Genomic DNA, 14,834 nt, shown 5'->3' with positions numbered 1-14,834 from the left:
CCCATCTTCAGTCAACAACTCCCTTATCTTCTGTCTGGCTTTGGGCAGTTTGCAGGCATGGTGCCGAACCCTTTGGCTGAACAGATATGCCAACAGACAAGAAAGGCCACTCCAGGGTACTTCCTGAGTCACTGCTAACGCTAAGCCCTTGCAGAGCAGTTACCCATTAGGAACACGCACTGTCATTTATAACTTGCAAAAGGAGTCTGTCCTGTCCTGCACAACATACCGAAGCCTATTAGAGATAATGGTGCTTCGCATCAGCTGGAAGAAGGCAAGGCTATACACTTATATACATAAGTAATAAAGAAATCAGCTCTAGGGGACTCTCCCTACCCAGAGCAATAAGCATTATTATAACCCAGTGAGATCTATACCCAACTCAAAACGGAGCTATAACCACAGTCATTAACCTACAAAAGGTCTGTAGTTAGGATTTCATGCAATAGGAGCTGCAATATTTGCAATGCTAAAAACTGGAATGGGAAATGAGGGACTCAACTCGCTGCCAGAACAGGTCTTTGGACAGCTCTTGGGCACTACAGATTACTATGTGGACTAAGGTAGCTTAAACAGCAAAAAGTTTTATAATTGACATATAAGAAGGGGCTTTTCAATTGCTAGTGAAGGATTAAACTGTTTGCTCTTTGCTGCTTTGAAATCTGTTCTTTTCTGTGTAGATGTTTTGATTGATATGAAAGTGTTGTTCAAAGGGCCTATTATTTGAGGGCTATATTGGGCTTTTTTATGTTACTAATTCAATCCTCTAAAGAATGTTACAAACCAGTCTTCACTTTCATACTGTGCCAGTTGATTAAACTAGCTGGCACTAAACTTTCTTATGTACACTAATATATGCCCACACAAAACAGCAGTAATAGCTTTGCTCAGCTGAAGTTAGGTTTATAATGAAAATACCTACTAAAATTGTTGTAGATATAAAAATAGATGCTAATGAGTTAGAAATCTATTTCCTGGAAGGGAATATAGCTCTTTTATGGGTTCTCCAGTGCAGTGATCTAGTATCTATAATCAAGAGCCAGATATTAGCAAAGGTACCATTGCATTCCTATTGCTCACACCAATTTAACGTGTAATGCTAAGGAAGAAATATAACTGAACTGTCTGGTACTTGTTCTAAAATGAGGACAATTATATTCACTCAACTCATGAGGGACCTGGTGATCTGCTTGGACCAATTAATTGTCTACCTTCTCCCGAGTGCCTCACTGGGATCTCAAAGCTATGGAACTGGTAGAGATCAAGATACATTTTTGCAGAAACAGTGCAGGACCTGACTCCAGCAAATGTAATCTAAAGCACAAATTGGTGCATAAAAAGGCAAGAAAGCAAAACGTGTTTCAGACCCTCCTTGGTGAAACATTTCTGGAAATACTCAAGCAGCTCTGCCTGAACACTTTTCTGTTCTATTCCCCTTCAGCTGCGTTCATCCCTGTTTTCACGTTACTCTGGGAGCTGTGATGTTCAGTTTGTCACAGTTTCCCTTCAGACACAGTCATCCCTAAATTCCTTGATTCCAATGCCAGGAATGAGTTTTTGATTGGAACTCTGACTCTTCACTACCTTGTCTTGAAGCTCTCCTACTTATAATGTAGGTCTTCTCTCAGGAGTAGTGAGAATTCTTGTTTCATGACTCACCTCAGAGTAACAGAGGATTTTTACAGAGGTGAGTACAGTTCTCCAAATTATCTAGCTTGTTTTTCCAGAGTTCACTGTGTTCATCAAACCACAACTTTCTTAGCTGGATATGTTTCACAGCTCACTTTCACTCTATGAATTGTGGCTGAGATTTGCTATCATCTCCCAGATTTTGCAGGGAATACTTTACTTACTTGCAAACTTGGCTTCACTATGGCTTTGCTGAAGATTGAGTCTTCCTCAGCGGCGGCTGGATAATCCGATCTACTTTTGATAAGTGCAGACACAGAGATCCATGTCACAGTCTTACGAGAATAAATCCGAAATTCATCCTAAATGAATATAAAAGAGAAGTCACAATTTCCCTCAAAATCAGACCAAACTCACTATCACTTTGGAGTGAATGATTAGTGTAGGCTTTTCTAGAGCACTGCTCCAGCTTTTTTAAAGAGCTAACCAACAGAGGCCTCCCAGAACCTGTGGCAGATAGATAAATCAGCAGAATGGGAGCGGAACCACGGTCCTTTCAAAACGTGAGTACTGCAAATAATTCACTGACCGCAGGTCTGGTGTTTGGCTGATAAGCATGGAATGTGGACACCCAGGTCATGATCTAGGACAGGCAAACAGTACAGGACAATCTGAGATGCAGTGACTATACTGTAAAGGGAAGATCAAAAGGAACATAGCACTGTATTGCAAAATGGACGTTTAGTGCCAATACTTTTTCACAGTCATTCCTGTGTTAACATTTCATTGGAACGAGTGTGTTAGCACTATGCCTCCCTTATGGTACCTTAGAAAAGCTTTTGCCACAAACTGAGTTCATGATCTTGCTATTTTTTTATAAAATACGTTCAACATTGGAACTGCCTGATAATTAGTGTTGGTAGTACAGTCTTAGAGATTAGAGCAACTACTCTAATAAGTACCCTCATGTTAAGCTTCAGTCCTGAACACTGAACCACGTGCATTAAAGCCAACTATGACACTGACTTATATATCATATTCAGTGTGTAAGCAGTTTGGCAGATGCAAAAAGCTGATTACCTCAGCTGGCCAAGTTCTGAAAACACAGTTATTAAACTTCATTTGGAAATGACAATAGCAAAAAAAATTCTGTACCAAGTATGAGTCCTTTTGAATAATTTAAGGGTTCAAAAAAGAACTTTAATAATGTTTATATTTTTGTGCACTTTTCTTCTTAAACTGGTATTTTGAGTAGAATAACATTTATTTTCTGATATTTATCTTTACATTTCAGAATTAGTAGGCATTGGGATGCAGATTGAGATGGGAAGCAGTGAATAACACAGGTGCTCATTGTTTGAACTAAAGTGAGACAAAATTCAATAACAGAAGTGAGTTAATAGGCTCTTATATTGCAATTGCAGAGATCATGACGAATTATGAATGAAGGTTTTACGTGAAGCAAAACAGAATTCCAAGGATCAAGCTGATGGGATTACTTGTATCCTCATTAGGAGTAGCCATCACATTTGAGAACTGCCATAATCAGAATATAGGGGAAAAAACAACACTGTCATTTTATTACAAAGAACCATGAAGGAAATCTGAAATTGTCAAATGCCCAGAGCATACTTGGAGAGAGCTTCCTGATAACAAGAACGTACAATGTGATTCAATTCTTGTTTAATTACATAAAGGATCATTTAAAAGCTCATTTATTTGAAAAGTGCTTGGCATGGCAAATCCATTTAAAATGACACAGAAGAATAAGTAATTAAAAATGCAAACTGAAGAAGATTAACAAGGGAGATTAAACCTAATATGCTTTTTTAAAAAAATACATATCCCCAGCCTATTAGGATGCAGATTGTTTCAAAATAAAACATTCAACAGGCAGATCTCTGATTTTCAAAAGCCAAGATTTTAACTGCATGCTGCTCTACTCATTTAAGAAGGCAGCTCAAATACAGTGGTAGCAAGTGATCCATTCTGCAATTGCACATTTTGCAAATGCCATTGTTCAGGAGTTTTTGAAGCAGAACAAATCAAACTTCTGGAAGTAAACCAATCCTGCCAGCTCCTGGAGTATTCAGGCTTAGATGGGACTCAGAGTCAAGTCTCAGTTTCCTTCTTTTAGTGTTGCAGTAGCTTGCATGAAATGAAATGAAATGAGGGTTTGCCTGTGTTGCAGTGCTTCGATACAGTCCTCAACAGATAGAAATCTGTATTAGGACACTACTAGAAAACATAACAGCCCTGGAAGCATTAACTGCAGGATTGCAGGCTTATTTGCCGTGGGGAAGGGCTGATGGAAAATGGAAATATATAGCCAAGAAAACAAGCAGTCTAAGCTTGCCCTCTTCCTTACACTGATCCCTCATCACGGGATCACAAGGGATGAGTTGGAAACTGCTGGAGACAGAGCAAATCTTTGGTTTGGCCCACTGGCTAAATTTTGGTAGAGAGGGGAAGCTTCACCAGGACAGCCAAGTGGGGGAAAAAGTATCTGCCAATCAACATGCTTTAGAATCTGGAGCACACATCTGCAATGTAGAAAGCACAGGAATGGTGGAAGGGAGGAGGAAGGATTGAGAGCAACACAGTGTTGAAACCACAGATATTACAGGTTTTTTCACCCCAATTTCTTTCAGCTTGTTGTCTGATCAGCTGTTACCCTCCATTCCAATCATCGTCTTACACATAATTTGTGGAAAACTTGAGAGTTCTTTAGATCAATGATGATAAACATATCATCGCTGGAAATCAGCAATGTAAGAGATTTCAGCTAACTGGATTCCTTCCAATTAACTCATCTTCCAATTAACTACATACTAGGGACTAATTCAAAGATTAAAGTAGGCACCTACTGTTGTTCTAAGCAGAACAATGTCCGCTTCTTCTAAGCTGCAGCGGATACAGTTTGCCCACACGTCCCACTCTGGCTTCCAGTAAAACAGCAGCAGCAGAGCCCCACAGGACAGGATGGATCCAGCAATGCACAAGGCCTTTCGGCAGCTTTGGGTTTTGTAGCCAAAAATCTCCTGTACAGCAAAGACAAAGAAAAAATCATTCCTATTTTTCTTAAGGAAATACCTGGAATATTACACTTACCCATCAGCCACTGGTCTCCCATAGGTACTGTTTGGTATGGTACTGTGAAAAAACAAGTCACAGACCTTGTATTTGGCTTTCTTATGTGTCCTAAACATGACTAGAAAAAAATTTTGCATGTTCCAAAGAAGTTTTCATCCACCTTCATAAAATCTGGATTGCTGTAGTCTGACCAAACCTTTAAAATAGTTTTACATAGTTGTGAAACTCAGCACGAGACACTGTTATGTGTGTGCATGAGTTGGAATGATATCGATATATAGAGGCCCTAATCTTTAAGCCCCAAGTCAGGAACACAGATTTGCCTGGTCAGCCTTTTTTAAGGTCCCTGGGTGAGACAGCTGAAGAACTTGAGGACATCTGCACTAGGGGATGGGGAGTGGTGCAGACCCACTGCAGCAGGTGAGACAGTGCCTGCTTCAGAATCGGAAGCACTACTGCTGTCCTGCCACAGCAATGAGTCTGCACCTACACTTTAGAGCCTCAGCTAGTGTCTCTGCATGGTGCCGAGTGACTCTGCGTGGCTGCGCCAGCTGGAGCTGCTTTGCACAACTCAGCACAGATACAGCCTCTGCAGGGCTGTTACCACCTTCCTTGATAGCTCCAGTATGTGGATGTTGGACCTTGCCACTGTGTCATTGTCCTAACATCCCAAAATAATAAGAAGAACTGTTAGTGAGAACAACTAATGAACACTTGCAGAATGCTTTACATGTTCAGAGGGCCAAAGGTAGCTACTCACTGTAGCTGCATGAGTAGGTATTATTATTCCATTTTTAAAGCTGGGGAAATTGTTACAGTGAGGCAAGGTGACTTGCCCAAAACTTCAAAGGGATGACTGTCAGCATAACAGTTTAAGAGCTGTCACGTCTTGGTACCATGGCTAAATTCCCTCTCCGTAGTGCTAGCAGGGACTTGGTAAAGGCGAAGTGAAATGTGTACAGTGAATTTATAGAGGAGACCCAGCCCTGATCTAAGATGGGAGATTGAATGGCTGCAATTACATGGCATGACCAGGAGAATTTGATAACATAAGGGTTAAGATTCCTCAATCTCTTTCTTCCTAGTATATCTGCAGCAATTGTGCAATCTGCTTCTGAAGATCAGATATCTGCAGCCACAGATACTGCAAGATCCATTCATAAGGTGAGAAGAGAAGGCAATGTAATTGGAAGGATGAGTAATGCATAATTCCTGGTTCTGTGCTGGTGTCTTTGCTTCTTATGCAAAATGTAGGCCCTACCCAGTGGTTCCACAGGTTGCCTCAGCCTACCTGTTCTATGTCATTCTCCAAAAGACAGACTCTATCTTCCTAGGTAACCTCCATGGGGTTTCTAAAGGGAAGAAATTGTCAACTGTGGGGTAAAAGTATGGTAAACTACACATGGAAGTGGCCTGCATTGCACAGGACCTGGTTATACCACCTAAGATGCACATGCTCAGCATTTTCAAAGGCTTCTATAATCTCTGAACAACCCAAGAGACTAAGGCAACTCTGCAGCAAACAGAAGGAAGCTCAGGGATGCCTAAAGGAAGAAATAATAAAAGAACGTGCCTTCAGACTTCCTCCAGTAAATGGCTGGACTTGGAATAACTGGAATAATATTTTCAAATTGGGATGGGCATGAATATCAGGGTGGGGAAGAATGAGATTGCTGCCATGTGCATCTTGCTTATGTCAGTGAATCATTCCTTTAATTTCCAGCTTTTGTGCCTTACACCCAAAGTCTGAGAAGTCAATAAAGCTGTAGTTAATGCAATTAAGAAAGGAGAAGGTGGGCACTCGGCATGTGATTAGCAGTCATTTGAGATCACCTTCTATTGGCAGTGTTCTTCTCCACTGAAATGCTGAATGATTCCCCAAGCCTGATATGACAACATAACCACAGAGCTAGGGCAGACTCTGTCTTTCTCTGCCTAGGAAACGATGCATCTATATATCAAAGTATGTACCTGAGCCCCCCTATGCCTGCATGTGTTTCCAGGCCCTTGTTTTCGCGAATAGTTTCCCCTCAAAAAATTGTTTGACCCATTCGATCTCAAGACACTTCCCAAAACCAAGCATGGATCAGTATTCCTCATCTTGAAAACTAGGAGAAAGGAAGACAAGGAAAACAGTTCAGGTGGGAAAAAAAGGCCATGCTCTTAAGACATCCACTACACTGTCTGCTGGATCTTCCTGCTACTCACAAGGGACTTTCCTGACAGAGAGAGAGAGAGAGAGAGAGAGAGATACTCGAGCTGTTCTGACCCAGTGCACATTCTGCCCTATGAACACAGGTGTTGGTTCAGGTTCTTTGGTTTGTGTCTTGGTGAACATGATGTTTCTGAATATAGGTGTTCAGGAGCTCTACAAGGAGTAAGCTGGCAAAGAAAAAACTTCAGATGTTAACTGTATCTGGATGTCCATGCAGGAATCTAAAGCCAAAGCAAAGCATTTCCCATGGTTTGGAAATGTCTGGAGCAGGTTATCTAGGCCACATCATTCTAAAGTAAAGCTAGGCAGGGAAGTAAGACTGAGCTCCAAATCTAGCTTGTGCCAAAGTTCCCTGGGCTGGAACCTTTCAATACTTCAGAATAAAATGTTCTGTTAGGTTGAGATGTTTTTCCTGACTCTGCACCTTCAGCTGGAAGGACTATAGCACTGAATGCTGCATTCATAAAAAAAAATTTAGTACGTAAATAACTGCTTGTTGAAACAAAAAGAGTATCAGTACAAACACTTCTCACTTGTCAAATAAGTCAACAGTGGAATTCTTCAGAAGAATTCTCAAAACCATTATCTTCTAAAAAAAAAAAAAATGGTGAATATTAGACCCACAACAGAGGTACCCACCATGTGCATGAAGAAGGGGGGAACAGGCACACACATGATGCAGGTTTCTCAGCAGGTTTATCCAGCCACGTGAATGCCTTACAGTAATTAGGGTTTGGAAATTCTTCAAGCTTATTGAGGCTTCACTAGGCCTATACTAGAAAGATCTCCAAGCAAATGCATGTCCACTATGGCAAACAATACTTCCAGGGCTGGCAGAAATCCTGGTGTTGATGTCACCAGTAAGAACATGTCTGTCAGGTTGGTTTTATGTTGTTAAGGAAAAGATAATAACTTCTGTGGGGTTGTATTTCATTGCACAAAGAGGCAATGCTGATGCAGACATGCTTCTTTTGAAGATGGGTCTGATGAATACAGATTTACACCTCAACAACTTGTTTACTGTGTGAGCTGGTTTTTAGGGCTCAATGCGTGCATTTGGCATATGTAACATTACACAGCCAAATAACCTGGGTTCTTGAGGGCACCAGCCTAAGAGATGGTGGAAAATAAAGCTAAGATTAGCTATCTGTAAGACTTCATAGGGCTTCTTGTTATCTCACAGGAAGTAGCACTGTCTACAAAAGAGGCTGGTATGCAGGGCTCATCTCTGTAGAATAATTTTTATTAAATTGTAGTGTATTGTAAAACTTTGTTTCCTCATCTGTTAACATCCTCTCTCTCTTAAGACTCCCAACAGTCAGAAGAGTGACTAAAACAAAATGGTTTAACTTGTGAGTGAAGAGTCTAGGAAGGGGCCATGGATTACTGGACAGAAAAAGCTGCCAGGCCTGCTCAGTTGGCAGAAAATGTGCTTATTCCAAGAAAGGTTCTTAGCTGCTTTTACAATCATACAAAGCCAGTACTCAAGGGCTTATCACTCTAGTGGTAAGCAAGTCTTTGTTATTTATGTTTAAAAGAAAAATTGCCTGTAACTGCTAGGTCATCTGCACAGCAGAATTTAAATGCAAAAGTCAAACAAGTTCAGGCACCCTTTTCTTTGGTGAAAACAAGGTCTGTAACTACCAACAAGGAGCCTAAACAGTGGCTGTGAACTATCATATTTCTGGCAACCCAATCACCAGGTATCCTATGAACAACAAACTGTTGCTATAACAACAGGTAATAGGATTAGACTTGAAAGACTGGTTAAGATTCACAAGGAATTTAATAACTGAATCTCATTCTTACCTACCAGAACCTGTTTCATCAGAGGTTTGTTTCTGTTCCCTCTGAAGCCAGTAGCAACATTCACTATTGTTCCATTAGGAACAAGGTTGTACCTTTCGGATTCTATCTTAAGAGTTAAATTTTTCAAACTCAAAGTATATAAAATTCCTGGATCAGACTCCCTTCAGAATTTTGGCATCCCAAAGGAGGCAGACAGCTGCCAATACACAGCAGCAAACTGGGGTTCACCAGCTGACTGACTGCAGTTGTCCCATTTCTTCAAACATAAGCAACTGGGGAACACATGCTTAAGACAGGCTTCTGGCGAATCCTTCCTGAAGCAGCAGCCTGTTGAAGTCTATCACAATCTTTTGCACAGCAGGACTTAAGCTTTGCACTTTACGGTTTGTGCAAAGGGAATGATTAGTCCCAAGCTGTACAGAAAGGAGCACCAAATTGGCAGAGGGCACAAAGCTGTGCTTTTCCTCCCTCTTCCTATTTGACCAACAATTACTTCTTCTCAAAAACACCTTCAAGCAGATCTTTCTGAAGGGGAAAAAAAAAAAAAAGGCAAGCTAATTCCTAAAATAAATCCCTTCCTATTATCATACCTATTAGCCCTCTCTGAGGCAAGCTGCTGTGTCCAGAGGGCTGCAACACTACTGAGATCTTTCTGATACTACAAGTGGTTATTAAGAGAGAGATATATTATCTCATGCGCTGAATATACATTGGTAAGTTTTAGTTGGGCACCAGGAGAGTGAACTTTCATTCAAGCAAATGTGCTCCAGCCACGTAAAGTAATCCCAAAGATATGCACAAGGATGTATAGGATAGATTTCCTAAGTCAGAGTGATTATTCTTAAATACAGGACTATCTAGCATCTCAGCTATACCGAGAAATAGAAACACTGAAGAAAACTTAGAAGTATTTCTTCTCATTAGAGCTCCCCAACTTTCCTCAGCAAAATGGTCAGCTAGTTCAACACAGGAAAGCATTTCATGTCCAGAGTCCAAATGAACTACTTGCATGCTTTCAAAATTACTTGCACTATTTTGCTCTGGAATAACTGGCACCTGCACAATGTCAGCTGGTACATTATTACACGAAGTGATACGATCTTGTTTGAGGAGTGAAGAACTGCTAGTTAATAATTTAGTTCAGGTGGATTAAACTGACTGGTAAAAATAATGTCAAAAAATATTTTTCATGGCTTAGAATTTAAAAAAAATGTTGCAGGGTCACTGAGACCAGTATGTGCCAGTGCCACTTGCTGTGGCTGCCAATAACTTAAAATATACGATTTTAACAAAGAATGTCTGCATGTAATTCTCTTTACCCCATGTACTCTCCTCTCTCCTCTGCTTAAACACAGCTTTCTTCATCTCTTTCTTCGCAACTTCTCTCACCTCTACTTTCTTTTTCTCTTTCACACATAAACACACAGTAGCTGCTCCCTCTTTCTAGACACATTGTTTTTTTCCTCATCCTCTTACAGTACCTCAAACACCCTCACAGATATCTTCCTCTCTCTCATACTCATAACTTATTTCTGTCTCTTACACATATGTAACAAAGACACATATGTACCTGTCAAATCTAGCACCTACTACTCAACTGGTTTACCAATCTTTTTTCTGTGATTTTCACTTGGGAACCCCAGGTGAACGAGCACTGCTCATGCTCATTGCAGGTATAGAAGCATGGCAACTGCCAGACACCCTGGATTCACAGTGCAGATTAAGTCAACACTGTGCACACACACCAGCTGTGCATGGAAAACCTCAGATTCACAGTGCAGATCCCCGAGCGCTGGACTCATGGCACATGTGCTCAGTGTGATACTGGTGAGAAACAAGAACGTTACTGGGTTAGCTGGCTCTGTGCAAGCACAACTTGGATGTCCCAATAGTGCACAGCTGGAATTGGACATGGTACAACAGCGTGGCTCTACACAGCACAAGACAGTCCACTTAACCCTAATCAGCTCAGGCTCAATTCTGGCATTGCTAGTGACAGTGCCAGTAGTGGGAAGAGAATGACAGGGTATTTATGGTCCTAGAAGTACAGGGGCAGGGTGGAGCACTGACACAAACCAGGTGCCGTTTGGAGCTGGGGAGCAGTGGTACATCAGCACCAGGGCTAGAGCCAGGAGCGGGGTGCTGCAAGCAGGTTTAGTAACTCAGCGGCAGAGCCAGCTGGGTTCTGCATTGCATGGAGCTAATTAGTCCCCACCCTCAGAGCCAGTGCCTTGCACTTCCTGCAGTGCTCAGTTCATGCTGTTGGATGACTCTGTACTGCATTCTCCAGCACATCCCAAATTACCCAGCTTCGCATTACGCAGCATATGACTTCTCTCCTTCCCTGGATGGCAGAGAACTGACTGAAAATCTGTGTTTGTATGTAGGGATAACAAATGTCCACATTTTTTCATGACACGGGTTTTTTTTCACTACAATAGAATTATCAGTGAGTAGATTTTGAAGATTTCTCCAGGATTTCTGCAAGCAAACAGTCATGTCATCTTGCAATTGACTATGTTTGACTAGCTTTGCTGGGGCTGTTGTACACCCAGAAATCCTACACACCCTCATAGCAGAACTACAGTGGCTCTGCAGCACAGGAATTTTGAGAAGCACTGCATTTACCAGACATGCATGAGAATTGTCACTGTATAGCTGCATCATGTGTCTGACATCTCCAGCAGAATCTGTTAGATGGACAGAATGCACATGTGACAAATACCTGATCCATAGCATGTAGTAATGCCAAAGCAGCTAAGAAGCACTGAATTCACTACAGTTGTGCACTGGGCTTACTATTTAAGAGAAGCGCCATGCAGTAGATCAGATATTTTGTGTAAACATAGGACTTATTTCCACATGTTATGGAATGCATATAAATATACTCATCCCTGGGAAACTCTGGAAAGAAATACGGTAGTTCTGTATTTAGAAATCCAGCTTTATACAGGTGCTCAGGCTAGAATTAGTGTTGGCAATTCATCAGACTGCATTTGCTAATAATTTATGCAAACATAACACATGTGGTTTTATGTTCCAGAGAAAGCCAAGGTTCCCAGTCCTCATCTAACTGGAGCTGACCCTAGAGATTCAGCTGTCAAACGGTTAGGAACGCTGCTCTGGCCCATCCTTTAAGCTCATATAGGACCACCTCCACCTAGATTTGTAATGCCACAACAATAATCTGTCCAGCCATCCCCTGCTGGAGGGGATGATCAATTGAATCCAGTGCACACATGCAACTTTATTTTTTTTCTGCTAAAAAAATGATATCTCTTTCTAACTGCATGTTTCTGCTATGGGAACACCCCCACCATCCATATCTAAATTACAGACTGTAGCATGTTATTGCAGAACATGTGCCATCTGCTGCTTCAAGTTAAGAAAGACCTAGACAGAGATACAACTCACCATCTCATTCTCTTCTCCCTGGTTAAGCTGTGCATAATGGTTCTTGGCAGGATTTTCCCCCATGAAATGACCCTCTGGAGACTTTCTAGAGCACCCTCAGGACAGGTCTTCAGCGTTGTGTGCTTGAACTTCCACATTGAGGAAGTGCTCTAAGTACACACCTTCCTTATAACTCTGCTGATGTTTGAAGAATGGAGCTCCTCCCTCTCTGTGGGGTTAGCAGGTAACATTCATCCCTCCTCCATTCTGTTGTTGGAGTTTTGTGACTGCGAGGGAACATGCAAAATTCACTCAAAGACACTGCAAGAAAGAAAAAGTTAGATCTCACAAGTGTTTGCCACAACATGACTCCAGGTCATAACTTTGATAGGTGGAAGGAAGTGCTGTCAGAATGCAACTTTGAGGGGAGGGCAAGAGGGGAGTATTTTTCTTCAAGAGATTATGGAATCACTGGAGACCAGGAGTGTGTCCAAATGAGAAGGAAAATAGGCATTGCTGTTATTACACTCTTAGCAACCAGCCTGAACTAAGTGTCCAGCTGTGACCCCACATATGACTTGGAGAAAAAATCAAGCTCTGGCATTGCAAACAGAGGCCCCAGTTTGTGCACGTGGATTTATGCACTGACTGCGTGTCAGGATCCACCCATATAGGATCTGTAAGCAGTATTTTTATTCATTATTAAGAATATCACCACAGAACATCTTCTGACCTCACCATATAGCTTTGTGAAACATCACTGAGGTTATTTACTCACTCATGGGGGAAACTGCAGTTCCTCACTTACGTCAGTGAGCTGGATACAAATGTGTCTGACCTCCAAATCAGAGCCAAAAGGAAGCTGGCAGAAAAAGAGCGCTGAGGGGGTTTTTTTTTGCTGCTGTTGGGCTGCATTTGTTTATTAGTCTTGTGATTCATTCTCACTCTCATTACTGTTTCCTTGTACTTTGCTAATTCTTAAGAATGCATCCCAACAAAGAGAAAGTCAGGCAAAAATGCCAGGAGGCCTGCATGAATGAACACGGAGCTCCTGGACAAACTCAAACACAAAAAGGAAGCCTACAGAGGGTGGAAGCAAGGGCAGGTAGCCTGGGAGCAATACAGAGAAACTGTCCAAGCAGCCAGGAATCAGGTTAAGAAAGCTAAAGCCCTGATAGAATTAAATCTGGCCAGGAATGTCAAGGATAACAAGAAAAGTTTCTATAGGTACATCAGTGATAAAAGGAAGACAAGGGAAAATGTGGGCTCCCTCTGGAAGGAAATGGGAGACCTGGTCACTGGGGATATGGAGAAGGCTGAGGTACTCAACGACTTTTTTGCCTCAGTCTTCACCAGCAATTGCTCTAGCCACACCACCCAAGATGCAGAAGGCAAAGGCAGGGACTGGGAGAATGAAGAACCACCCACTGTAGGAGAAGATCAAGTTTGAGACCACCTAAGGAACCTGAAGTTGCACAAGTCCATGGGACCTGATGAGATACATCCGCAGGTCCTGAGGGAACTGGTGGATGAAGTTGCTAAGTCACTATCCATCGTATTTGAGAAGTCATGGCAGTTTGGTGAAGTTCTGCTGACTGGAAAAGGGGAACCATAACCTCCGTTTTTAAAAAGGGAAAAAAGGAGGACCTGGGAAACTACAGGCCAGTCAGTCTGACCTCTGTGCCCAGCAAGATCATGGAGCAGATCCTCCTGGAAACTATGCTCAGGCACATGGAAAGTAAGGAGGTGACTGGTGACAGCCAACATGGCTTCATTAAGGGCAAATCGTGCCTAACAAATTTGGTGGTCTTCTATGACAGGGTTACAGCATTGGCAGATAAGATGATGTCATCTGCCTCGACTTGTGCAAAGCATTTTTCACTGTCCCACACAACAGCCTTGTCTCTAAATTGGAGAGACATGGATTTGACAGATGGACCACTCAGTGGATAAGGAATTGGCTGGATGGTCACACTCAAAGAGTTGTGGTCAACAGCTCAATGTCCAAGTGGAGATCAGTGACAAATGGCATTCCTCAGGAGTCGGTACTGGGACCAGCACTGTCTAACATCTTTGTTGGTGACATGGACAGAGGGATTGAGAGCACCCTCAGCAAGTTTGCCGACAACACCAAGCTGTGTGGTATGGTTGACATGCTAGAGGGAAGGGATGCCAGCCAGAGGGACCTTGACAGGCTTGAGAGGTGGGCCTGTGCGAACCGCATGAAGTTCAACAAGGCCAAGTGCAAGGTCCTGCACGTGGGTTGGTGCAATCCCAAGCACAACTACAAGCTGGGCAGAGAATGGATTGAAAGCAGCCCTGAGGAGAAGGACTTAGGGGTGTTGGTGGATGAGAAGCTCAACATGACACAGCAATGTGCACTTGCAGCCCAGAAAGCCAATCTGGGCTGCATCAAAAGCAGCGTGACTAGCAGGTCGAGGGAAATGATTCTCCCCCTCTACTCCACTTTCATGAGACCCCACCTAGAGTACTGCGTCCAGCTCTGGGGTCCTCAGGACAAGAAAGACATGGAACTGTTGAAGCAAGTCCAGAGGAGGGCCACAAAAATGATCAGAGGGCTGGAGCACCTCTCCTATGAAGACAGGCTGAGAGAGTTGGGCTTGTTCAGCCTGGAGAAAAGAAGGGTCTGGGGAGACGTCACAGCAGCCTTCCAGTGTCTAAAGAGGCTTACAAG

General features: G+C 42.4%; 1 protein-coding gene across 2 annotated transcripts in view; it reads right to left on the bottom strand.

Annotated features, from left to right (window-relative positions):
* LOC129209795 (probable cation-transporting ATPase 13A4) overlaps positions 1-14,834 on the bottom strand; it is a 46,870-nt gene that overhangs the window by 29,072 nt on the left and 2,964 nt on the right. Inside the window, exons 2-4 of one of the 2 annotated variants that reach the window (XM_054834757.1) lie at positions 12,322-12,460; positions 4,497-4,670; positions 1,854-1,991 (exon numbers count right to left, since the gene is read on the bottom strand). In XM_054834757.1, coding sequence (XP_054690732.1) covers positions 1,854-1,991; positions 4,497-4,670; positions 12,322-12,390 — 381 coding nt within the window. In that variant the 5' untranslated portion in view covers positions 12,391-12,460. Of the gene's footprint in view, positions 1-1,853; positions 1,992-4,496; positions 4,671-12,160; positions 12,461-14,834 lie in introns of those variants that run through there. The other variant, XM_054834758.1, reaches the window with a different exon arrangement.

The sequence above is a fragment of the Grus americana genome, chromosome 9, assembly GCF_028858705.1.
Source record: "Grus americana isolate bGruAme1 chromosome 9, bGruAme1.mat, whole genome shotgun sequence".
Taxonomy (NCBI): domain Eukaryota; kingdom Metazoa; phylum Chordata; class Aves; order Gruiformes; family Gruidae; genus Grus; species Grus americana.
Note: the sequence above shows the minus strand (reverse complement) of the source record. Positions and strands in the feature narration are given on the sequence as shown.